This window comes from Drosophila pseudoobscura, chromosome 4 (assembly GCF_009870125.1).
Source record: "Drosophila pseudoobscura strain MV-25-SWS-2005 chromosome 4, UCI_Dpse_MV25, whole genome shotgun sequence".
NCBI lineage: Eukaryota > Metazoa > Arthropoda > Insecta > Diptera > Drosophilidae > Drosophila > Drosophila pseudoobscura.
In genome coordinates, this window is record NC_046681.1 from 10653051 (window position 1) to 10676656 (window position 23606).

Below are 23606 nucleotides of genomic sequence, written 5' to 3' on the forward strand. Positions count from 1 at the left end.
TTCATATAAAATTAGCGAAATAGGGTGTACAAAGGGCTATACACGCATCACGTCTTCAAATACCAGCAACATTGCGACTCTTTTTTGGTTGGACTTTTTCGTTTAACCCTTTTTTTACAATAAATAAAATAAAAGCAAGGATTAAAAACTATCCAATCTTGTAGAAAATTGATTCAGCAATCGTATAAAATTATGTGGGCATGGCTATATGTTCTATATAGCTAGTAATATTCAACGGAAGAAAGAAAACGAGGAATATGTAAAATAGACTTGAATTGGTCAGTATATTGACGGTATATTTTTAAAATGAAACGGTATATTTTGGTATATTTCTGAGGGTCAGACCGTATATCTTATCGAAAAATCCGCGGTCACACTGCCAGCCTCGCGTTAAAAAATTTATTGAAAAAAAAAACAAAGTTGTTTTCTGGGAAAAATGAAGATAAAACTAATTGATTCAGTTGTGCGGAGCTTCAAGGTGGCGAAAATCTTCCGGGAGAATACCGACAAGATCAATGCAATCGACTTTGCGCCGAACGGGGAGCATTTGATTTCCTGCAGCGAGGACGACCAAATTGTTATCTACGACTGCGAAAAGGGAACACAATCCCGCACAGTGAACTCGAAGAAGTACGGCGTGGATTTGATACACTTCACACATGCCAACAACACGGCCATACACAGTTCCACCAAAGTGGACGACACCATCAGATATCTGAGTCTGCACGACAACAAATATCTGCGTTACTTTCCCGGGCACACCAAAAAGGTAATCTCGCTGTGCATTTCACCAGTGGAGGACTCCTTCCTATCCGGCTCATTGGACAAGACACTGAGGCTGTGGGACCTACGCTCACCAAACTGTCAGGGTCTAATGCACCTATCCGGACGCCCCATAGCCGCCTACGACCCAGAGGGACTGATCTTTGCAGCCGGTGTCAATTCGGAGAGCATCAAATTATACGACCTGCGGTCCTTCGACAAGGGTCCCTTTATCACCTTCAAACTGAACCAGGAGAAGGAGTGCGATTGGACTGGCCTGAAGTTCTCCCGGGATGGAAAAACTATATTGATCAGCACTAACGGTTCGGTTATACGTCTGGTGGACGCCTTCCATGGCACACCACTGCAGACATTCACCGGCTATCCGAATAACAAAGGGCTGGCCATCGAGGCCAGCTTCAGTCCGGACTCCCAGTTCATATTCTCGGGCAGCACCGATGGCCGTGTTCATATCTGGAATGCCGACACTGGCAATAAAATATCCGTACTTAACGGCGATCATCCCGGCCCTGTGCAATGCATTCAGTTCAATCCGAAATACATGATGTTGGCCTCTGCGTGCACAAATATGGCCTTTTGGCTACCCACATCAGAGGAGGGCCCGTAAATAATGGAAGCCCATCATTTGTCTTACATTTTAGAATAAAATAAATTTACTTTTACAATAAAAACAAAATCTGGAAACTTACAGCCATTCTTTCTCTCTAGCGGGTAGATCTTTCCCGCGCTTTGTGTCTGTCGAAGCCCAAGCGAATGCTGCTTAGCAGTTGGCCGAGATTTTGGCCCATTTTGGCACTAATCCCGAGCACAGGATTCTGCAGCCTTCGCTGCAGTTCCTCAAAGTTGGCGGCACTGTCTTCCATGTCGATTTTATTTGCCACCACCAGCTGCGGCCGACTCGCCAAGCTGCCGCCGAACTGTCGGAGCTCATGCATAAGCTGTTCGTAGTGGGTCCATGGCTCGGGTGCACTGGCGTCCAGCACAAAAAGCAGTAATGTGCAACGCTCCGCGTGCTTGAGGAACTGTATGCCCAGGCCCTTGTTGAGATGTGCATCGGGCACGAGTCCTGGCAGATCGGCAATCGTGATCTGCACAAGATCATCATACTGGACGGTTCCCAGGTGGGGGCGTAGCGTGGTGAAGGCATATGGAGCGACCTTTGGCTTGGCACGGGTTAGGGCATTCAACAAGGTGCTTTTACCTGCATTTGGATAGCCAATTAAGCCTATATCGGCCATGCTGCGCAGCTCTATGGTGTAGGAAATATCCTCGCCAGTTGGTCCATATTCGCAGACCTTGGGACTGGTCTCCTTGTCGGTGGTAAAGAAGCGGTTGCCCTTGCCGCCAGCTCCACCGCGGGCGGCCACGAACATCAAGTCCGCGTGCCCCAGATCTCCGACAATCAGACCCTGAGCGTTCCTAATGATCGTGCCAATTGGTAATTTGATCACGGCATGCTTGGCATTCTTGCCATGGCAGTCCTTGGCGTTTCCCCGCTCCCCTTCCTCGGCACGCAGCACGCTGCCTACGTGATTGAAGTTGCGCACATCGTTGGAGGCCTGGAAAACCACATGGCCCCCGTTGCCGCCATCCCCGCCGTCCGGTCCGGCCCGCTCGTTGCACCACAGCTGCAGAAAGGAGACGCATCCATCGCCACCCTTCCCGCCGACAGCCCGCACCCGCTTGGCATCCGAAAAGTATTGCGCCTGAGAGTGGAAGGAAAGAGTTATGTAAATTCCTCATTGACTGGTCACTCGGACCTCTTTGCGTGTGGACTTTGGTTTCTTCGGCCGCAGCGCAGTCGCTGCTTTGCAGTAGTTCACTCGGGGGCCCCCTTTTGTAGCCACATTCTTAGATATTTCCACAAATGCCCGCGCCAGGACCGATCTGCCGGTGAAGAACAACATTATTGAAAGTACCGGTTGAGATGAACAGCTGATGCAGCAGCACGCCGATACTTCACGTAGTCAGTGTCGATAGTATCGCTGCCTTGTCGGGAATTGTTATTAAATGTTTTTGAGTGGTCGTGGGATAGGACAATTGAGAAGGATGTCCATTAAAGCCGCGCTCATAGATCTCAGCGGCACCCTGCATGTGGAGGATGAGCCAACCCCAAATGCAGTTGAGGCATTGGCCAGGTAAACCATATAGAAACATGTTTAACTGTATGTATAGTGTGTTCTTATCATTATCCCATATACAGATTGCGCGATGCTGGAGTGACTGTTAAATTCGTAACAAATACCACCAAGGACTCTAAGGGGACGTTGCACGAACGTCTCTGTAGGATCGGCTTTGAGTTGGACCGCTCGGAGATCTACAGTTCCCTAAGCGCCGCTGTCGCCTTCGTGCACAATGGAAAACTAAATCCATACTATCTCTTGTCGGAAGATGCACGCCAGGACTTTCCGCCAGAGGATCCCAATCGGTGCCAGGACTCGGTGGTAGTTGGTCTAGCCCCCAAGGCATTCAACTATGAGCAAATGAACAAGGCTTTTAAGTAGGGAACAGCGTCCGAGGGAGGGGTTCTTGTAAGGCTTATTATTAATGTGCCTCTGCATCTCCGCCGCAGTGTTCTGCTGCAGAATAAGGAGCACAAACTGGTGGCCATACATCAGGGGAAATACTACAAACGATCAGATGGCCTGGCCCTGGGACCTGGCTGCTTTGTCAAGGGTCTGGAGTATGCAGCAGGATGCACCGCCGAACTGATTGGCAAACCGAACCCATACTTCTTCAAGGGGGCTTTGGATGGCCTTGACCCATCGTCGTGCGTGATGATAGGTGATGTAGGCATAAACCACATTTAAAATCCTGCAGTCTTGCTTTAAATTCTGTTTGTAGGACGCCAATGATGATATTGGCGGTGCAATGGCCATGGGTCTCCAGGGTATACTCGTTAAGACTGGTAAATATTTACCAGATGTCGTCCTGTCGCCGCCGCCCACAGCTTTGGTAGAGAATTTCGCCGATGCAGTCGATTGGATACTCAAGAAAAATCAAGCTTAAAACCAAATAAAACTCTATCGCTTATAGTAAGTGTATACAAATGCTGCTTTAGTTTTATAAATAAGCGATCAAATTCGTTTGAAATGCTGTTTGGAACAGATCAAAGCATTATGCAAAAAAGGTTTTTATCAAATTTCTGAGTAATTATAGGACTTTCGATTTTTGTGGATCTCTGGAGATCTCTGTGTTTTAGGCCAACTTTGACTGTGCAAACTTGGTGGCCAACTGAATGATCTCCTCGACGCGGTCGTAATTGCTGCCCGAAGCTTGGGCAGATTCTGGCTTACCACCACCCTTGCCGCCGAGAGTCGGAGAGACATGCTGGACCCACTCGTTTGCCTTCAGGCCCTTCTCCACAGCACTCTTGGGCACCGAGCTCAGGCAGAAAATCTTCTTAGAGTCGGCATCCACGGAGAAGAACATAGCGGCAGCATCGGGCAGCTGGGTGCGCACCTGTTTGAGCGCGGCATCGAGTGCCTTGGTGTTGTTAAAGGCCTCCAGCTGCTGAACGAGCACGTTGGCCCCGGGATTGGCCTCGCACAGTTCCTTGGCGCGCTCCACCACATTCACAGAGACGGCTGCCCGCAGGGAGCGCTCCTTGTCGTCGAGCGTCTTCTTCAGACCCTTTAACAAATTGCGCATCTCATCCTTTTTCACATAGGGAACCGTGGCGTGGGATATCTGTTCTGTGAGCTCGACAATCTCCTTGACATGCGACTTTGAATCCTTGCCCGATTTGTCCGCATCGATGGTGGCCTTCAGCTTCACAATCTCCTGCTCAAAGGCTTCCGATTTCTTGATGGCCTTCAGGGCTTCTGGCCCGGTCAAGGCAACAATACGGCGGATGCCCTTAGCTATGGCCTCCTCGCTGCTGATCACAAAATCCATGATATGACCCGAACGTCGGAGATGAGTGCCGCCGCAGAACTCCACCGAGGTCTGCTCTCCGGCCTCGGCATCGGGATTCTGCTCCAGCTCGTCCACAGGCACGCCAAACGAAATTACGCGCACTGGATCGGGGTAAACCTCGTCGAAGACCGAACGCAGGCCGCGTATACGCTTAGCCAGAGCTAGCTTCGACTCCTTGGCGTAGATGGGGACATTCTTGTAGACCATATCCTTCGTTAGCTGCTCCGTTTTGGCCACCTGTTCGATGGTCATAGCGGCTTTGGTGTTGAAATCGAAGCGCAGCTTCTCTGGCACCACCAGCGAGCCCTTCTGTTCGGTGTCCTTACCGAGGACCTGCAGCAGGCAGTGATTGAGGGCATGCGTAGCCGAATGATTCTTCATGGTGAGCCAACGACGCTCCTCGTCGATATGCAGCTGGAGTTCATCACCGACTTTCAAGGTGCCCTCGACAACGCCAATGTGCAGGATATAGCCACCACGATTATAGACACGATCCACCAGGAACTCATTTGCCTCGTCGTTCAGCTTGACAAGCGCACCCTGATCAAAGATCTGGCCACCGCTCTCGGCATAGAAGTTGGTTTTGTCCAGGACAATTCCCGCCTTTTGGCCATTGCTGATCTCGTTTACGAACTGATTCTCGAAGCGAAGGGCAACGATTTTACTTGTGCATTCCTGATAGTTGTAGGCAGAGTCCCGCTCCTCCGACACGGCCTCGTATTTGTATTTGAATGAATCGTTGGTGGGTGGCACGCCCTGCTCCTGCAGCTGGGATATGGCATGCACATCCAGATTGATCTCTTCAATTTTGCTGGCACCCTTGCCCTGCGAGAGCACATAGGAGTTCTGTTTGGCCGCCTCATAGCCGGCCATGTCGATTTCCAGCGACTTCTCCTCGGCCATCAGTTGGGTGAGATCCACGGGAAAGCCATAGGTGTCGTAGAGTCGCCACGCAACGTCTCCGGGTATGATGGACTGGCTGCCCAATTTCTCGATGGTTCGATTGAGTAGATTGCGGCCACGCGTCAACGTTTTCAGGAACTGCAACTCCTCCTCATTGATGATATCAATGATGTGCTGTGGGTCCTTCTTGACCTCCGGGAAGGCATCCCCCAGAAGATGGACAACGGTGTTTACTAGCGTACCAAAGAAACCAGGCTTGGCATTCAGTTTTTCCGTGGCATAGCTGATGTAAAAGATAAGTTCTTAAACGTTCTATATTCTCCCATATTCCTCTTTGATTACTTACCGAACAGCACGTCTAAGGATGCGGCGCAGCACATAGCCACGACCAGTATTATCCGGAGTACCGCCATCAGCCAGAGCAATGGTTATGGTACGGGCATGATCGGCCAGGACGCGGTAGGCCATGTCAATGCCATCGACATCATCAGCACCCACGCGACCCTGGTAGGCTGGGGCACCAGTGCCGGCCTGGATGGCCTCGAAGAGTGGGACAAACAGATCTGTATCGTAGTTGGAACGCTTATTTTGGATAACCGAGACCAGGCGCTCGAATCCCATGCCGCAGTCGATGTGCTTTTTGGGCAGCTGCTTGAGGCTGCCATCCGATTCGCGGTTGTATTGGATGAACACAAGATTCCAGATCTCCAGGACATCGGGATCGTCCATGTTGACCAGCTCCGGCACGCTGCGGCCACCGATGCGGTCAAAGTGCAGCTCAGAGCAGGGTCCACAGGGACCGGTCTCGCCCATCTCCCAGAAATTGTCCTTCATGCTGCCCGGTAAAATGTGCTCCGGCTTCAGTCCCAAATCCAGCCACAATTGCTTGCACTCCAGATCGGGTTCCAGGCCGCTGGCCTCGTCGCCGCCAAAGTACGTCACATACAGGCGATCCTTGGGCAGATGAAGGCGATTTGTAAGGAACTCCCAGGCCCAGGTACAGATCTCCTTCTTGAAGTAGTCACCGAATGACCAATTTCCCAACATCTCAAAGAACGTATGATGGTAGACATCTTTGCCGACATCGTCCAGATCGTTGTGTTTGCCACCGGCACGGATGCACTTTTGCGTGTTGCACACACGCACCCACTTGGACATCTCGCTGTTGGGATCGGCGGTGCCCAGGAAGATGGGCTTGTACTGATTCATGCCAGCGTTGGCAAACAGCAGCGTTGGATCGTCCAGCGGAATGGTGCTGGATGAGTGGACATAAATGTGCTTCTGCTCCTTGAAGAAGCCCAGATAGGCGTCGCGCACCTCCTTGGCAGTCAAGAACTTCATTTTGTTGGGTGCTGCTGCAACGACAGGAGTTCGAGGTTGTGAATGCAAAAATAATAGTTGCCACGCGACAATGGGCTCAGACTGTGTGAGCGCAGCGCTCTCCTAACCCCACAGAGAAAGTCCACTCCTCTACGTGATGAAATTACACAACTACTATGCTATTTAACAGGAGAATATCAATCAGTTGTTTGACCTCTTACTGCGGGCCTCACCAGCAGAGCTCTTCGACCAAAACAAGTTAGTTATTACTCACGTTTTGAAAAAAATGCAATGCAAACAAATTTCGTCAGACTGCAGCAACGTGCAGATGGTCAGACTCTCAGGAATATACCGAAGTATACCGTATAATTTTAAAAATATACCGATGGAATACCGTCCCCCACTTAACCCATTAAGGGCCAATGGCCATCTACAAGGAGCAGCAGTTGTTTTATACAGCTTCGGACGTACTTTGTGCAATAGAAAACTACCGCAAACCAAGTCTAATGAAAATAAAAACAGATTTTTGAATGCACCGAATATGCAATTATATTTTTATGTGGAAAAACTGGAGTAGCGAGCTTTTCAAAAGTGGCGGCCCGTAGAGGGTTAAAAGTCCCCCTCTATTTAAACGGTTAACTGCGCTTAAAAGTCGATCCGCTGTGGCATGTGGTCCTGTTCCAGCTGATATTCAATCTCCTTCATACGCAGCATCACACTGAAGTTCTGCTTTTCCTGCTTGTATGTCAAATACATGGCCAGGAAAGCCTGGAAGGCTATAATAGTGGCCAGTGAAGGTACAATGGGACGCGTAAACTGTCGCCACAGCATGAACACTTCTTTGGGGCTCTCCGTAATCGAAGGTAGCCGGTATGTGTAACAACGGGTGGCAAACATAAATGCTGCAAAGGGCGCCAGTATCGTTGGATAAACGATTCCCAGGCTTGCTTGGAACGCTGCACTCCGTACTTGTCTGCAAATCGGACACTCGCCCAGCGGATCCAGTAGTATGGGTCGCTGTATGAAGAACTTGTGCGTGAGCATGGTGAATATGGCGGGTACAACAACAATAGGCATATAACTGGACAGCCGTCCATGGCTGCCGAGCCGAAGTTTGGTTCGGTAGTGATTATTGATATAGGCGCCCGTTGCAGCAGCCATAGCACTTAGAATCCCAGGCGCATAGCGCAGAGACCATCTGTAAAGAAGGGTTTTGTTTAGCTGTTAGGTAAGCGGTAACATGTGTGGTTCATACGTACACCTCTCCAAGCTTGTCCCAGGCTGTTATTATCTTCCATTGGTACTTTAAAGCTTGATCTTCGGAGATCATAACAGCATCTTTTGGCAGTTGCTCGGGCTTGGCACGAGACAGTGCCATTTTATTTTAATAAATAAAAATAAATTAGCGACGTATAACAGCTGGTGCAGAAGGTTTTGTCAGTGCTGTAAAGCATAGAAACCGGTGTCGTTAGTGTTGTAAAATCTGTAAATCTTTGGACCTTTGGAAAAGTAGTTTTACTTCTTGTTTCAAAAATGCCTCGAAATCAAAAATCTCGAGTTACTCCAAATCCAAAAAACCCAGTGGCTGCTCGCGCCGAGGCAGCCGACCGTCCACACGCTGCCGTGGGGTCAAACAATGTGTTGGCTACTCCTACTTTAAATTCTTCTGTGCGCCCGCAGGACGAAATAATACGAATCACAAGAGATATTTTGTGTGCCATTGATGAATTGGAGCTCACGCCGCAGAGTCAGGCAGCACTGGCTCCAAAGGTGAGTATCATAAAACAGTATCAATAGCAACGTAGTAAATGGTCAAAATTCTGAAAGGTTACCCAAAAGATGAACTTTCTACCACACCAAGCTGTGTTCAAGGGTTTGGTTCCTCTAAATGTCAACGACTCGATACTGCCGCCCAAGAAGATAGCACGCAAGCCGTCAAAGGAGAATAGAGCAAAGACAGCAGAGCCGGAACTTGAGGACTACGTGCAGCCAATAGCGCCCAAACAATTGAATATACCCGACCCCGAGCTTCATTTGGAGTTTAAACCCGAACCGTTCAACTTTCTCGAGGCGTACAAGAAACTCTTCAAATAAAGTTATAATTTATTTTACGATTCATTAATATATGCGAATGGTAGCAGTACAAATGTTATTTTCGTCCATTTAACCAATAAAGTTCATCACCACCAAATGCAGAATCACATGGGCAAAGATGAAGTCAGCAAAGCCGCGCTCCGGTGAGATGCCTGCGAACACGGTCTTGTTCTGCGGATTGGCTTGGAGACGGAGACACACTCCCAGGACGAAGCAACTGACGGTACTGATGAAGCCGGACAGGAACGAGTTGAACGGGAAGGTGCCCACCAGGCAGCAGTAAACAAACTGAATGATGCCGGTCAGCAGTATGTAGCACAGGTAGATGTCCACCAGCTTGAGTTTCTTTGTCGTGTTCTGCACATAGTCGTTGTAGAACTTCGATATGACGCCGGTGATTTCGACCACCATCTTTCTGCCGTTTTTAATGTATTTATTTCGGGAAATTGAGGCGAAAAAGTCGAAAATTGTACAAAATCCGCCCAGACACGTCACGAATAGAGCTGACAAAAGATGGCACTTTCAATTATATCGATTGGGCGATATATTGATGGTTTAACCATCGATGGTTACACACACTAACATTTTATGCTTTGACTTAAACCTTATTTTATAAGCAATCCAATAAAAGGAAGTCCTTAAAGTTGGCCAATCTGACCGAGAATTGATCTATCAATTGGATAAAAATATGTCTTCACGGCTAAGGGTCCTAGGTAGCTAGCAATATTACACCGAATATCAAAATAGATGAATTTGTTAGACCACAGGGTATTAAAATACACTTAGCGAAAATTATGAATTTAACACAGTTTTGGTGAAAGACATCGTGTTTTTTTTTAAGTAAAACTGAAGGACAGAAAGGACCTACTAGTGCAATTATAACTAGCACTATTTTCCGCGGTTCTTCGGAATATTTAACATAAATTTTGACAATGAGACGATATATTTCTTACACTGTCGTATCGATAGATCCGCTGTCGACAGTCGGGTCACAATTGGCTAATTCGGTCGCAGGTATAATATTTAATGTTAACTGATTCAAAACAGATCGTAACGTGTGCCTAATGACAATAACAAAACAGCAAATGATGTTGCAACAGGCTGTTGACTGTTAGCGTGGAAAAGAATTGGAAGCTGTTATCAGAAGAAAAGTGTCCATGAATGAAGGCGTAGTGGGATGACAACGTGAATCATTGTTGTTGCTTTCTTGTTGCTTGATTCACAGATTCACATCAATTTCGCACACCACAGATAGGTGGCACAATCGCGCGAAATACGCCCGCTGCTAGCACACGCATGCCTCTCTGCACCTAAACACCCCACACATGTGCATGCAATCTGGGAGTACTTCAATTTTAATTTGATTTTGCACCCAGATACAAGTTGTACACTTGCGCATCGACGCTGTGACCTTCGCAGGATTGGGTCTCGTCTCGTGTCTTCTGCACCGCTTTCATTGTCAGTGTCAAGAAGAAAAATCAATGGAGGACTTGACACCATTAACCAACCTTCAACAGGTAGAAAATACATACATACACGAGTATGTACATACATATACATTTTGCATGTATTTATATGGGAATTTTTCCATTTTCAGTTGATTTTCATTCTGTTTATTATGATTTCTTACAGTTTTAGTTCCAATAATTCCACAATAACTACTGTGCATTCCCAATATTTTGTGACTTATTATCCGTAAGTGAAAAAATGTTATTACATGCATATCTTTATAATTGCTTAACGTTTTATTGTGCAAGGCGGTGGTGGTGCAAGGTCCGGTGAAGATAAGAGGATATAACCACCAAGCACCTTTTATTTAAGATGATTTATGCTTTGTTTGCTGTTCTTTATGGTGCACAAACAAAGCTTAGTTTAATTATGAGAGAGATGTTAGAAAAAGCAGCCCCCAGTCTAGCGATAAAGTTGTAGACCTGGAAAGATACAAGTACTTACTTCACCCACTTTTACTATATCTAAATCTATGGTGTATCAAAATCTCTGCTAGAATAGACCTTTTGGCAAGTGCTTGTTATATACTTTATACTATAGTGGACTATCTTCTGTTTTGAACTCTTATAAATCACACCTCGCTTAATATACTTCTTCGGAAGTATTCAATTTCGCTTAGTGACAGAAATTGTACGAGAAACTTACTGCTGAATCAATAATGAGAAAAATATGGGTGGATATTTGATAACTTGTTTGGATATATATTATATAATTGTGGTATTCTGATGCATAGTATTATGATCGGTGGCGAGCTTGATGATATGTAGGTCTTATCGCGCCCTCTGTAGAGCTTGTTTTTGTGTTTTCGAGCTTGGGAGCTATACGAAAGTGAGTCACTGGACTCGAAAATTTGATATCGATTTGTGGATGTATGGATGGGACGGAGGCTTGCGTTACATTTAAATGTTTTTATATCAGGTCGAACTTCGAGTCGAGTCAAGTCCAAGGCTGCGGCTGAGTGTCTGACTATCTGCTTCCTCTGCCTCGAAATTTTCCACTCCCTCCGCTGCGTGGGACTGGGACGCGCTTCTGTCTGTCTGCACTATCAGAAATTTGTTATTACTCGTATGCACGCATTGGAAATCGGGGACTAGTGGAAAAACTGAGTCAGCGGAAAATTTTACAAGTCGAAAAGCGGGCATCGTTAACGCATAGAGGTTCAGTGCGATCTTTGCGGCCGCGGAGAATACATGTACACATCTATTCCCAGTCGCTCTTAATTGATCAAAGCATCAATTCGTACATCTCTTTTAGATTCCGATTCCGGAGGGTGCGGCACGCAAGAAAAAGATGACGGAACGCCAACCGTTGCTGCTCCAAAGCGATGCATCGGACTATGAGGCTAGCCGGGGACCAGCACGACCGGCCCGCAGCTCGCCGCCTGACAACACGCTCGTTAATGTCCACAGCGAGGACAGCATAGCAGGTAAGTGCGTTTTGAAGGTGCAATGGTTCGAATATAGAGTTCACCCCCACAGTGCATGCGGCAGCCTCGGCCTCGGGATCCGGAGACGAAGATCAGGCGGCTGTGGACAAGGGCAGCTATAATCCCTCTCTCCATCGCACCCTGGAACATCCGACATCCAACTCTGAGACACTGGTGCATCTGCTGAAGGGTAACATTGGCACTGGCATTCTGGCCATGCCGGACGCCTTCAAGAATGCCGGTCTCTATGTGGGTCTCTTTGGTACGCTAATTATGGGAGCCATTTGCACGCACTGCATGCACATGCTGGTCAACTGCTCCCACGAGCTGTGCCGGCGGCTGCAGCAGCCGGCCCTGGACTTTTCAGATGTGGCCTACTGCAGCTTCGAGACGGGACCGTTGGGTCTGCGGCGATACTCTCTACTGGCCAGGCGGATCGTTACCACGTTTCTGTTCATCACACAGATTGGGTTCTGCTGCGTGTACTTTCTGTTTGTGGCGCTGAACATCAAGGATGTGATGGATCACTACTATAAGATCAATGTGCACATATATTTGTTGATAATGCTGATGCCTATGATTGTGCTGAATCTGGTGCGGAATCTCAAGTATCTGACTCCCGTTTCCCTCATTGCGGCGCTACTCACGGTGGCCGGACTGGCCATAACCTTCTCGTACATGCTGCACGATCTGCCCGACGTGCACACGGTCAAGCCGATAGGTACATGGGCCACGCTGCCCCTCTACTTTGGAACAGCCATCTACGCGTTTGAGGGCATCGGTGTGGTGCTGCCGCTTGAGAACAATATGCGAACACCCGACGACTTTGGCGGTACCAGGGGCGTTCTCAACACGGGCATGGTAATCGTCGCCTGTCTGTACACATCTGTGGGCTTCTTTGGCTACCTGAAGTACGGCGAAGACGTCAAGGGCAGCATTACACTTAATCTGCCGCAAGGCGATGCGTGAGTTGAAAAACTTTCCATTCACAATTCCTTCATTACACACATCTCTTATACTTTTAATCTTTCAGCCTCTCGCAGCTGGTGCGACTTACTATGGCCGTGGCCATCTTCCTCTCGTATACGCTTCAGTTTTATGTGCCCGTTAATATTGTAGAGCCGTTCGTTCGCAGCCATTTTGACACTACGCGGGCCAAGGACTTGGCAGCGACTATCCTACGAACAGTGCTGGTCACTTTCACTTGTACGTATAAATAGAAATCTTTGCTTGATGGTTCCCCTTCTAATATATTCTGTTTATTCCTTACACAGTTCTGTTGGCCACCTGCATTCCCAATCTGGGCTCTATTATTTCGTTGGTGGGAGCCGTCAGCAGCTCTGCATTGGCTCTCATTGCGCCGCCAATTATTGAAATTATTACGTACTATCATGTGGGCTATGGCCGCTACAATTGGATGCTATGGAAGGACTTCCTTATCCTGATCTTTGGACTATGTGGCTTTGTCTTTGGCACTTGGGCAAGCCTGGCTCAAATTTTAAACGATAGAACTCATTAAACAGGGAAAAGTGTGTGCGAATTTACGAATGTCGAAGGCTTTACGTAGCAGTCGCGAACTCTACGAATATTTATATAATTAGGTTGTTTGCCCCCTTTTTTAAAACGTGCATCGGGCACAGTGGCGGTGCTCAAATTTGATTTTATTTATTTTTTGTCCACGAATCAGTTGCAATTCTGTGTTATCCATTAGCTACAATTCTTGTACCAGACAATAACTAGCATTTTAAGTATACAATTTTACATATATGTAGTTTTTTCTTGATTTAGTTTTACAGTTTAAAGGAGGATTTTATTCGAGGACCGCGCCGCGCACAATGCCAAAAGTGATTTTTTCTCGTAGTATTCTTAAATAAATTATTGTTTAGATTTTACTATGGATCCGCAGTAGTCTAGGCCGGATCGGTGTAGATCTTTCCAAAACAACGGCTAAGAATTTACCAGAAACGAACTTTAGCTATAGCCTAACCACATACTTTTATCGTTATTATATACTCCATAAAGGGTCCCCCAATCTTCTGTATATACATATGTATTCGGTGTATCCACAAAATGTTCTTTAATTGTTCATGCAGTAACAAAAGACAATAATTAATGTAATGTTTATAAAAACCAATATCACGACTGTTCTTTCATATCTCTACCACAGTACAGGAACGCGAACAGCCACTGTTTGTGGGTTAACCAGTCTCAAGGGCCTCTCGGAGAGTAAAACCAATCGTTGAAGCTGGGGCTGACGTCTGAGCTGATTACTGAGACGTGCCGGTGCCTGGTCGATAGGTTGCACCTCTTCTGCATCCGGATCGGGTGTAAAGTCCTGCGGCTCATCAGCGCTGGGCAGCTGCTCCACTTGGTCGGTTGGTGGGGGGCCATAAGTTAGATCCGGGGGTCCATAGGTCTGGTCGGGCACTCCCTCCTCGAAGGGTATCTCCGGTTTGAGCTCCTCGGCGGATGGGTAGGGTGCCGCCTGCTGTTTTTGTAGCCGCTTGGTTGATCTAGCTGGCTGAGCTCCAATCATCCCAAGAGCCAGCATCAGGACCAGCAAGGAACATACATTCTTGGCGTAACTGCACATGGTACTTCTAGTAATGATTTCGATTTGGTAGACAACCCAACTGTTGAACAACTATTCGATGATTTGATAATTTTGTGCTGGAAACTTGCCTATTTATATGCTGGGACTAGGGCTACGTGGTTGGGTTGGTTAATTTTTGGATACTAAGACGTGGTCATATGGTTAATGGTTAATCATTGATGGCCCTTGTATGAGGTAGGTCTGTCGGTCATGTCACGTTGCAGGTCCCCTAAACGGGAAGTCAATCAAAACAATTAATTTCAGTGTCAATGTTAGGTTGCACATAAAATATACAAGCTATAATTAGTCGAGTTAAAAAACAACAAAAAAACTTTCAATTAACAACTGGAATTCTTTAAAAAAGATTTGTTTGATTGTGAGCCTGTAATTCCCAAGAACTTTTTCCATACTAAAAGCCTTCAAATAACAGCCCCGGATGAAATTTTGAACTAGAGTTCTTCCAGCTGAAAATGTATGCACTTGCGCTTATAATTCCCAAGTCTTTTTTCTCTGGTATGGCCGTATATAAACGCGTTGCCCGTCGAACATTAGCGTGTTGTTTGGAAGGAGAGCAAGTTAGCACTCCCCTAGACAAGGATGGAACACATAAACGAGCGGCTGGCACAAGAGAAAGCCGTTCACCAGTTTTTTTTTCTGAAAGGGCTATACTATTAATTAAATATTATACACTATAAATGAATTATTATATATTGTAGTTCCATTTATTTCATTCAAATTTAAGTTTTTCACGCTGTTTTATAATTTACATCTTATAAATAGCTATATTCAATTGCAATGTCATTTATTTTATAAAAATAAAATGAAAAAAGTTATACAAAGCTTTACCAAATTTTGTTTAAGTCCAATATTTAATAGTTATAGTAAATTTGATAAAAAAAAAAGAATGTCTCGCAATTCATGAGCAATGCAATGCAAAGTTTACCAACATTTCCATTATATTGTTCATGAATACAGCGATATTCTTCTACATTTTTGTTTGTTATTTGGTCAATATTTGTCTAAATTAAGGAACAATGCCATTCAAGTGAGAAATAACTTGCACTTGATCCATGGTATTGTCCATTAATTCAGGCTATATTCATTTGCCAAGTGATCTGCCACATCTTCCATGCGGTGTTCTGGTATTTGTCACTAGAGGAGCCTTCGCACAGGCTGTACTCGGCATATACGAGAAGAAGGTCTGCTGCAGACCCGTGTAGTTTTTGGTGCGTAGATAGTTCATGGTCCGCCAGCAGAGGCGCGTCCGTTCCATGACTATCTCGTTGACGTGATCCTTGAAGCAGGCCTGAAACTTCTGTGCCCTTGCCAAGAAAAGGTCATAATGTGCATTGCTTATTTCATGCTTCTCTCTGGTTTTCGAGTGTCCCATTAAAATAGTGTACAGCTCATGGTGCATCTCCGACAAATTCCTCATTTTCTGCCACGTATCACACAGCTCGGACCTCGTCGCCACCGTATAGCGTTTGCCGTAGCGCCGCCTTATCCACTCTCGTAGCTCCGGCACCTGATGACCATTGTATAGAGTAGCCAGGACGAGTTTCTTGTTCTTTTTGAGTATCTTGAAGGCATCCGAAAGCATGCGGTCCATAAAAACCTCATCATCGGGATCGAAATGACTTTTTCCCTTGTAACTGAGACGCTCCTTTGGTTCAGGGCAGAATTTAAAGGCCGCCAGACTTCTTTCATAGATTCTCCTCACACATTGGTTGACGGCATCGTTTATATGCCACCGTTTGACTATAATTGGCTCCTTTATTTCCCTGCCATCATCCTCTTGAAGGGCTTTTAGCACGGCGCCACCAATGCACTTTCCAGCATCCAAAGACATCTGGTCGTACCTGCCAAACAGTCCTATATAGTCGAATATATAGGGCGCATGCAGCTTGGGTGCTTGGAAATAGTTCCCCTTTGTGGTGGTTCTCTCTTTTGTGGGTCGCTTACAATCTTGCCCGCCGCTGAGCCGCAGCATTTGGTCACAGCTGCCGTCCACCTTCGGCCAAGGCTTACAGTACTCTTCCCCCGCATTGTCCAGGACCATAACGGGAAGGGGTGCCGGACCCAGTAGCCGGCAGGCGGTGCATCCGATTTGCCGAAACGCTGGCACGCCGGGACTCCAGCGATTATTGCCAAAGTTTTGGATGTATCGATCCACATCGCGCTGCAGTTGCTTAGCAATACGTTGTCTCGTTAGCTGTGGAATGGGCAGGGATGATATATGTACGTATGTATATGTGAAGAACCTTTCCACTCACCAACTTTCGCTCTTGGTCCACATCAAGCATGGCCAGGCATTGCTTACGCTGCCTATCCACATACGATTCCCGCTCCAGGGAACGACTCTCCTGATGATATTTACACATATTCTGGCGATCTGCTTCAGGACCCTGCCGAACCTCGTCTATTCTATCGAAGAGCTTGACAATCTCTTGGCTAATTACGGATTTGACAATACGCCTGGACGGATGGAATTCATAGTCGGCAAACCAGCGGTAATCCGGGTCTTCAGAGTCCTTTGATTCGTTCGGAATGCCCGCCTCGTAGGCGTGCGGTATTGAATGGAAATATTTACGTTTCCTCTTGGGTCTTCGCTGCTTTTCAAAGTAGGGTATTACTTTAGTACCCTGCTTGATGTTTTCTTTGCATTTTTTTTCGTTGGGATTCGGCTTTGAAGGACCTGTCTTCAAACGCTTCTCGGGAATCGGAAGTATTTTCTCCAAGGCCTCAATAGTGGCCGGCATATCCAAGTACGCGATGGCCGACAGAACGATCTGTTCATTAAGTGTGTACTTCTTATGCGGGCAGTCCGATTGGTACTCCATCGTATACAGAAAATATAGAAACGCCAAATTGTCACCCTGACTGAGCTCAATCATCTTGTTCAAGCGGCAACAATCGAACTGGACACAAACGCCCAGGCGAAGCAGGCAATCGTGCACCCGGTGCGTGGTCGCCTCCTCCAGGTCTAGTTTCAGTTCAGTCTGTAGATCGCTGGCCGCCTTGATCTGTGCCAGCGACAAGCCCCGATGCCAAGGCGCGACAGGGAGCTCAGCCCCCCCAAGTATCCCCATATCAAAAATACACAAAAATTCCCAAAAAAAACCAGAAGGAAAACAAATATTGAACGAAAATTTGTGTCACAGATGAAGTCTAGAGAATAATTTCGTAATATATGTATACTTTATATTCCATTAGCTTTTATTTGTTAACAGTGCTTAGGGGCATGGGGCATACCATTGCCACACGGACCAGTCGACGCAACCCCCAGTCTTGGGATCGAATCCTTGCAGCTGGCATTGCTCGAGCACGGCGTTGCCAGAGCTGTCGCAGACCCAGTAGTGGGTGGGATCCCAGAAGTCTCTTGTAACAAGTCCAGCACGACCAGCGCAGTCGGGTTTGCCATCGCCATCGGGATTGCAGATAGATGCGCCGTAGGACACTCCCACAAACAGGGCCAGGCACAGGAAAACTAGAGCTGTGTTGAAGGGATCTCCATCAGTTTCTGGTATTCCCTGGTTAGGCTCTCGGCTTCGACTTACCGGATTTCATTTTGGTATAACAGACAAATGCTTCTCTTCTGTATGTTCTTCCCCAATGATGTTACCCTGTCTTATATAGTCCGGAGTGGTTTCATTCTGGAACAGTTATCGGCCCGGACTTATGGCACACACTCTCACGTCTAGATAAATTATATTTTGGCGGTAACATGGAATCGCTCAAAAATAATCGTGCCATGTATCATGCCATATCTTTGACTTTGATTTCGGCTCGTGCCCCCAAAAGTTTCGGTTGACGCCATCGGTAGATTTAGGAAGAGTCTCCATGGAAGGTTCTTCATGGCAATGATACTGCAACTACAAAAAGCCTTCTTAAGATTTTTGCTAAAGATTTGGGTACCTCTCTTATCATTTTTGCACAAAGTTTACACGAAGTACATGCAAGAGATTTCATGTTACTGCCAAAATATGATTTACACCGACAAGACAGAGAGAGAGAGAGAGAGTAACGGGATCTCTCCCGACTATATGACAGCGTATCTTCATTGGGGAAGAGCACTTAGAAGATTCGCCTGCTCAACCAAAATGGAAGCAGATCTGGAGTTCCTGGTCCTGGACTTATTTATGACTGTCTCTTTTTTTCATGATTTAGTTACACTCAACTGTGTTTATTGTATTGCCCTTGTTTTTCGATTGTACAACAAATGATCTAATATTATTTTAAATCTTAGCACATACCGTACATAGGTATTGTTATGACCTATATTCGACCTTTTTGTCTCATTTTAAGTACATATATTAGACAAAAATTCTCATAAATAAGAATGATGTATTAATTCTCCCAGAAAAAGTTAATCTAACGTTGACTCGTCTGCGAAACTCTGATTATTTGCAGTACATGTGCGAAGTGAACCCATAGATATACTATCTCATTTTATAGATTTTATTTGCTCAACTTTATTTTAGTACAAGTACAAGTACTACAAGACCCAAACCTCAATTAAACAAGGAAAATGTTTATAGTATTATTTTCTGTAATAATTATCCGTTTTTTGAGGTGGTAGTGATCAATAGCACCATTTTGAGAGCTCTATTGTAAAAATGTTGGTGGCAAAAATACGATATAATAGTAATCGCTGGAATGGGAATCTGTTCTGTGGTTACATTCCAATAATTAATATTGTGGGCGAATTTGGAATAATGTGCTGGGTTAATCGACTTAAAATCAAAGGCCATCATTTCATAGTTTTGTATACATATTTTATTTTTTCATTGATGTTTAAGGGCATGGTGGATACCAGCTCCACTCCGACCAGGAGACGCACTCCTTGCTGACGGGATCGTATCCTGTCTGATCGCAAAGCACAACCTGGGGCTCACCAGCTTCTGCGCACAACCAGTAACGGGTTGGATCCCAGTTGTTACGGAATCTTTCTCCAATATTTCCAGATTGGCAGGTTGGCTTTCCATTGCCATCAGGATCGCAGTCACTAGCGCCATGAACGGCAGCCACGAACAGGGCCAGGAACAGGAAAACTAGAGCTGCAGTGTGAAGAATTTTCGATCAGTTTTGTATTTTTTTAGATCACATTTCCACAAACACCTACCCGCTTTCATGTTGAATGATACTCGTGCGAATGTGAGTTAGAACTGCAAATGTTCTACATTTTATAGTCAAGCTTCCCCACCTGATACGTGTTCTATTATCTGAGTGCGGCCCACTCCTTGATAAATTCTATTTTCGGTGCCTGTATGTGCACACATATGCATTTATTCTGGTAGCATTGAAAACTAATCACACAGTGTAGTGCTACCGGCATTTGAATCTCGGATGTGGTACCCGGTCCCCGATTGACGCAATCGGGCGTTAGCAAGGTCAGTTAGGATCCACCACTGCTAGAATTTGTTGACGTTCAAAGAACTGTCTCAAACACTTAAAAACTGCCGATAGTTCTTAGGGAATAAAAGGGTATACTTCTGAAGTAATTATTTTGGTAAGGAACAAGGTTTTCTAGCAATTCGACGAAGGTATTGATATTTTTTACCGACCTGTAGGGCCCTTGGATGATCCCTGTACGTCAGGGGTTTTAAAATGGTATGCTCTTTGGTGGGTCGTTTTTTCCACTGTTGCCACTGTTGAGATCTCCTTAGACTAAGACTAAGTATTTTTTTGTTACTGGATTTTTCCAACCGAAACTTTTGTGCGCCTCGCCAAAGACTGCGTGTTGTTGGATTCTAGGACCGACATCACGAAAAACCCCTCCATAGAACAGCTTTTTAGTGCCTCATCCAACTTCTTGGTAGTTGTATAATCTTTGCTTCTATAGAGTTCAGGGCATTCCCATAAGATGTATTCCGGTGATCCGTGGTCCAAAGGACTCCCCTTGGCCAGTGCTGTTGTACTGCCATTTTCTGATCATTTCCGATCTGTGTCCTAAGATATCAGTATCATACTCTTCTAGGGGAATTAGTCAAACTATGTATATCCTGTATATTACAAATGAGTGTGGCTCCTACTCCATTGGCTGTTGATAGAAGGTTCCTGCCGCCCTGTGGGGGGCAGGTCGCTGCCGCTCCGTCCTGTATGGTGGGGACCAGAGGTTTCCCCCTTTCAAGAACTCAAAAATAATATATAAAGACAGTAGTGTCATAGAAACTAATGTCGTATCTGTCACAGATCCGATCCAATCACTGTTTGTTGTGGCCATATGTTGAATATAAATTCAAAGTAAATTATTACTGGGAATGGAGACGGGGGCGCCGTTGGTGGTGCAGTCGGACGATGGCCAAGGACAGCAAACCATCGTGATACGCCTGATGCAGCCGACACCGGGCGCCAACGGACAGACACAGTGCATGCCCATATCCGTGCATGCTATTCCTCTGTACATCATGCCACAGCCGCAGCAGCAGCAGCAGTGGCAGCCGCAGCAGCAACAGCAACAGTCGCTGGTGGATCAAAAATCGCCTTCCAGTCATCGGAACCAACGTTATTCAACGAGAGTGCAGTCAGAGGGACAATATCAGAGGGAGGCCAGGACGCTGGAAGATTTTTCAGTCCCCCCAGGCAAAGTGGGTGGCCGGCCCAACGGCAACCAGAGGTCTAGACAAGTGTGCTATAAAGTGGAGTACATGCTATGTCCAGAAGATGCCTTATATTGCCAGCCAACGGAGCCCAATGCTGGCAATCAGTTCGGTGATGTACGCGGCGAAGCTCCCTGTTGCAATCAGTACTGTATGGATTATCAGGACTCCCAGGCGGAAAAGGAGTTCACATACGCCATGGAAAACATACCAAGGAAATGTGGAAAATGTCGATGCGGCCCTTCGACTACACAGGTGGGGACAATCCCAGGCAAGAGCGAAGATATCCAATGGCATCAAAATATTGCTCAGACAAGCCGTGAAGAAAGTATCGAAAATTATGATCAAATGGAGCAGAAGACCGAAGAGGGCTACCGAAGGGATCAGAAGACCGAAGAGGGCTACCGAAGGGATCAGAAGACCGAAGATGGCTACCGAAGGGATCAGAAGACCGAAGAGGGCTACCGAAGGGATCAGAAGACCGAAGATGGCTACCGAAGGGATCAGAAGACCGAAGATGGCTACCGAAGGGATCAGAGTACTAATACAAATGCTCAGGGGTGCCCAGACTCCCCGAATCTGGAGTACATCAAGACGCTCTGTGAGACGCTGGGTCGAGCCATGGTTGCCTGTGCCACAGCGGCAGCGGAGGCTGCGGAGGTCAGGGGCAAGGTGTCTGCCAATCTGGGTCTGTCCGCCAGCAACTGGGCAACCGCGCCCAGTTTGCTAATGCAACAGACACCGACTACAATGGAAGAACCGGCATGCTGTTTAGACAGCCAGATGAGTATTACGGTGGAAAACATCAACCCGGAGATAACCAACATGCGAGGAAAAGCTGAAAAGCTCAAACAGACGGCAGAGAACAGCTCAGTAGAATCCATAGGAGCCTTACGAGCCATAGGATCCCAGAGTTCAATGGACAGCCCCGAGAAGAGATCGTCGTACACCTTAAGATCGATACAGCAGACGCTTGACGTGTCACATTCGAAATTCCGGGACATGCATCATAGCTCGAAAGGGGCTCCAGTCAGCAAAGACTCCAAACAGTCGTCAGGATCTTCGGATAACAGTGCTAGGAAGACGAAGAGCACATCCCGTGTCTCTACCCAGACTCCAAGATCAAGTGGCTCAGCCTGTGCTTCGGAAGGAAAGAGCTCTGCCCGTGGCTCAGCCACTACGTCGGAACGGAGGAGTGAACGACCTGCATCAAGTGCAACGGAAGGGAAGAGCTCTGCCCGTGGCTCAGACATTGCTACGGAAAAGAAGAAGAGTTCTCCAAGGGGCTCGAATCAGAGTGCTCTATCTATTGCTAAGCAAAGGAAGAAGAGCTCTCCCAGTGGCTCGAATCAGGGTATCCTATCTTCAGGTATTTCTAAGGAAAGGAAGAAGAGTTCCCCCCGTGGCTCGAATCACAGTGTCCAATCTTCACGTGTTTCTAAGGAAAAGAACAGTTCTCGTTGCTCAGACGGTGGCAGAGCAATTCGGAGTCCAAGATCTTCAGTCAGCGTTAGCGAACGAAAGAGTTGTGGCTCAGCAGGTGCTTCGGAAGGGAAGAGCTCTGCCCGTGGCTCAGCCACTATGTCGGAACGGAAGAGTGAACGTCCTGCATCAAGTGCGACGGAAGGGAAGAGCTCTGCCCGTGGCTCAGACAGTGCTACGGAAAAGAAGAAGAGTTCTCCACGTGGCTCGAATCAGAGTGTTCTATCTATTGCTAAGGAAAGGAAGAAGAGTTCCCCCCGTGGCTCGAATCAGAGTGTTCTATCTATTGCTAAGGAAAGGAAGAAGAGTTCCCCCCGTGGCTCGAATCAGAGGGTTCAATCTTCAGGTATTGCTAAGGAAAAGAACAGTTCTCCTCGTGGCTCAGACAGTGCCGTAGCAGTTCGGAGTACAAGATCCTCAGTCAGTGCTACCGAGCGAAAGAGTTGTGGCTCAGCCTGTGCTTCGGAAGGGAAGAGCTCTGCCCGTGGCTCAGCCACTACGTCGGAACAGAAGAGTGAACGACCTGCAGCAAGTGCAACGGAAGGGAAGAGTTCTCGCCGTGGCTCGAGTCAAAGTACAGGTAGTTCTGCCAAACGCAATTCTTCAGCCAGCAGCAAAAAAGGGTCTTCAGGGGCCAAGCCAGGCGGCATCCGCTGTCCTACCAGCTGCCCCCAAAGCGCCCTAGTGATGTCACAAGCCAGAAAGGTGAAGACGCCTTCGCCATCCCCAGAAAAACGGAGAGATTTCATAACTACGGTGAATAAATCGCAGAGATCGATGACTTTGAAGCCCCTGAAATGTTGTACAGCATGCAAGTACATCAACTACTGCTGCTGTAATAGATCACCAAGTCCTCCGAAACCATTAGGTCATTGCTGTAAAAAAGTTGGCTGCCCACCATGGTATTGTTAATAGTTTCTATAAACGGAATTCCGGCATATACATATTAGAAATAAACTAAATGACAAAAATCTACATC

The 23606-nt window shown here is 46.8% G+C and overlaps 13 protein-coding genes and 1 non-coding gene across 21 annotated transcripts; 6 read left to right on the forward strand and 8 right to left on the reverse strand.

Moving 5' to 3' along the window:
• The first annotated feature begins 347 nt into the window (after nucleotides 1-347).
• On the forward strand, nucleotides 348-1471 carry Wdr82 (WD repeat domain 82). The gene has a single exon (XM_001357400.4). It carries the CDS (start codon nucleotides 437-439, stop codon nucleotides 1388-1390), a length of 954 nt encoding a protein of 317 aa, XP_001357436.2. The 5' UTR covers nucleotides 348-436; the 3' UTR covers nucleotides 1391-1471.
• LOC4818135 (mitochondrial ribosome-associated GTPase 2) lies at nucleotides 1414-2721 on the reverse strand. The gene is made up of 2 exons (XM_001357399.3): nucleotides 2544-2721; nucleotides 1414-2489 (listed from the first exon to the last, which is right to left on the reverse strand). The coding sequence occupies exons 1-2, from the start codon at nucleotides 2688-2690 to the stop codon at nucleotides 1488-1490; spliced, it is 1149 nt and encodes a 382-aa protein (XP_001357435.2). The 5' UTR covers nucleotides 2691-2721; the 3' UTR covers nucleotides 1414-1487.
• A 40-nt stretch (nucleotides 2722-2761) lies between these two features.
• Nucleotides 2762-3833, forward strand: LOC4818134 (haloacid dehalogenase-like hydrolase domain-containing protein 2). The gene is made up of 4 exons (XM_001357398.4): nucleotides 2762-2921; nucleotides 2987-3283; nucleotides 3356-3572; nucleotides 3628-3833. Exons 1-4 carry the CDS (start codon nucleotides 2794-2796, stop codon nucleotides 3790-3792), a joined length of 807 nt encoding a protein of 268 aa, XP_001357434.3. The 5' UTR covers nucleotides 2762-2793; the 3' UTR covers nucleotides 3793-3833.
• Nucleotides 3814-7303, reverse strand: AlaRS (alanine--tRNA ligase, cytoplasmic). 2 transcript variants are annotated; one of them, XM_001357397.4, is made up of 3 exons: nucleotides 7199-7303; nucleotides 5951-6956; nucleotides 3814-5887 (listed from the first exon to the last, which is right to left on the reverse strand). In XM_001357397.4, the coding sequence occupies exons 2-3, from the start codon at nucleotides 6943-6945 to the stop codon at nucleotides 3982-3984; spliced, it is 2901 nt and encodes a 966-aa protein (XP_001357433.2). In that variant the 5' UTR covers nucleotides 6946-6956; nucleotides 7199-7303; the 3' UTR covers nucleotides 3814-3981. The 2 variants fall into 2 exon arrangements, with proteins under 2 accessions (XP_001357433.2, XP_015035521.2); XM_015180035.2 differs by having other exon boundaries at nucleotides 5951-6959; nucleotides 7199-7301.
• Nucleotides 7304-7513: 210 nt separating this feature from the next.
• LOC4818159 (uncharacterized) lies at nucleotides 7514-8344 on the reverse strand. The gene is made up of 2 exons (XM_001357396.4): nucleotides 8184-8344; nucleotides 7514-8122 (listed from the first exon to the last, which is right to left on the reverse strand). Exons 1-2 carry the CDS (start codon nucleotides 8300-8302, stop codon nucleotides 7570-7572), a joined length of 672 nt encoding a protein of 223 aa, XP_001357432.2. The 5' UTR covers nucleotides 8303-8344; the 3' UTR covers nucleotides 7514-7569.
• Nucleotides 8345-8389: 45 nt separating this feature from the next.
• On the forward strand, nucleotides 8390-9067 carry Rcd4 (Reduction in Cnn dots 4). Its single transcript, XM_001357395.4, has 2 exons — nucleotides 8390-8694; nucleotides 8752-9067. The coding sequence occupies exons 1-2, from the start codon at nucleotides 8458-8460 to the stop codon at nucleotides 9016-9018; spliced, it is 504 nt and encodes a 167-aa protein (XP_001357431.3). The 5' UTR covers nucleotides 8390-8457; the 3' UTR covers nucleotides 9019-9067.
• On the reverse strand, nucleotides 9010-9543 carry Dad1 (dolichyl-diphosphooligosaccharide--protein glycosyltransferase subunit). Its single transcript, XM_001357394.4, has one exon. The coding sequence runs from the start codon at nucleotides 9427-9429 to the stop codon at nucleotides 9088-9090; it is 342 nt and encodes a 113-aa protein (XP_001357430.2). The 5' UTR covers nucleotides 9430-9543; the 3' UTR covers nucleotides 9010-9087.
• Nucleotides 9544-9939: 396 nt separating this feature from the next.
• Nucleotides 9940-14087, forward strand: LOC6903548 (proton-coupled amino acid transporter 1). Of its 5 annotated transcripts, none has more exons than XM_033380884.1 (7): nucleotides 9941-10032; nucleotides 10244-10535; nucleotides 10616-10713; nucleotides 11782-11953; nucleotides 12006-12918; nucleotides 12987-13159; nucleotides 13228-14087. In XM_033380884.1, exons 4-7 carry the CDS (start codon nucleotides 11818-11820, stop codon nucleotides 13470-13472), a joined length of 1467 nt encoding a protein of 488 aa, XP_033236775.1. In that variant the 5' UTR covers nucleotides 9941-10032; nucleotides 10244-10535; nucleotides 10616-10713; nucleotides 11782-11817; the 3' UTR covers nucleotides 13473-14087. The 5 variants fall into 5 exon arrangements, with proteins under 5 accessions (XP_015035519.1, XP_002132422.1, XP_033236775.1 ...); XM_033380883.1 differs by having other exon boundaries at nucleotides 10651-10713; XM_015180033.2 differs by lacking the exon at nucleotides 10616-10713 and having other exon boundaries at nucleotides 9940-10032.
• Nucleotides 14007-14650, reverse strand: LOC6903547 (uncharacterized). Its single transcript, XM_033380886.1, has one exon. It carries the CDS (start codon nucleotides 14544-14546, stop codon nucleotides 14112-14114), a length of 435 nt encoding a protein of 144 aa, XP_033236777.1. The 5' UTR covers nucleotides 14547-14650; the 3' UTR covers nucleotides 14007-14111.
• Nucleotides 14651-15099: 449 nt separating this feature from the next.
• On the forward strand, nucleotides 15100-15196 carry LOC6903546 (U6atac minor spliceosomal RNA). The gene has a single exon (XR_053084.1). It is a non-coding gene; the product is annotated as a U6atac minor spliceosomal RNA (small nuclear RNA).
• Nucleotides 15197-15396: 200 nt separating this feature from the next.
• Nucleotides 15397-17673, reverse strand: LOC6903545 (uncharacterized). Its single transcript, XM_002132384.3, has 2 exons — nucleotides 16820-17673; nucleotides 15397-16758 (listed from the first exon to the last, which is right to left on the reverse strand). Exons 1-2 carry the CDS (start codon nucleotides 17633-17635, stop codon nucleotides 15646-15648), a joined length of 1929 nt encoding a protein of 642 aa, XP_002132420.2. The 5' UTR covers nucleotides 17636-17673; the 3' UTR covers nucleotides 15397-15645.
• Nucleotides 17674-17739: 66 nt separating this feature from the next.
• On the reverse strand, nucleotides 17740-18247 carry LOC4818169 (uncharacterized). Its single transcript, XM_001357392.4, has 2 exons — nucleotides 18104-18247; nucleotides 17740-18039 (listed from the first exon to the last, which is right to left on the reverse strand). The coding sequence occupies exons 1-2, from the start codon at nucleotides 18111-18113 to the stop codon at nucleotides 17780-17782; spliced, it is 270 nt and encodes an 89-aa protein (XP_001357428.3). The 5' UTR covers nucleotides 18114-18247; the 3' UTR covers nucleotides 17740-17779.
• Nucleotides 18248-19299: 1052 nt separating this feature from the next.
• On the reverse strand, nucleotides 19300-19824 carry LOC6903544 (uncharacterized). The gene is made up of 2 exons (XM_002132383.3): nucleotides 19669-19824; nucleotides 19300-19603 (listed from the first exon to the last, which is right to left on the reverse strand). The coding sequence occupies exons 1-2, from the start codon at nucleotides 19676-19678 to the stop codon at nucleotides 19341-19343; spliced, it is 273 nt and encodes a 90-aa protein (XP_002132419.2). The 5' UTR covers nucleotides 19679-19824; the 3' UTR covers nucleotides 19300-19340.
• Nucleotides 19825-20721: 897 nt separating this feature from the next.
• On the forward strand, nucleotides 20722-23602 carry LOC117183935 (autotransporter adhesin BpaC-like). Of its 3 annotated transcripts, none has more exons than XM_033379549.1 (2): nucleotides 20722-22812; nucleotides 22870-23602. In XM_033379549.1, the coding sequence occupies exons 1-2, from the start codon at nucleotides 20807-20809 to the stop codon at nucleotides 23537-23539; spliced, it is 2676 nt and encodes an 891-aa protein (XP_033235440.1). In that variant the 5' UTR covers nucleotides 20722-20806; the 3' UTR covers nucleotides 23540-23602. The 3 variants fall into 3 exon arrangements, with proteins under 3 accessions (XP_033235440.1, XP_033235439.1, XP_033235438.1); XM_033379548.1 differs by having other exon boundaries at nucleotides 20722-21514; nucleotides 21545-23602; XM_033379547.1 differs by having other exon boundaries at nucleotides 20723-23602.
• Nucleotides 23603-23606: the final 4 nt, after the last annotated feature.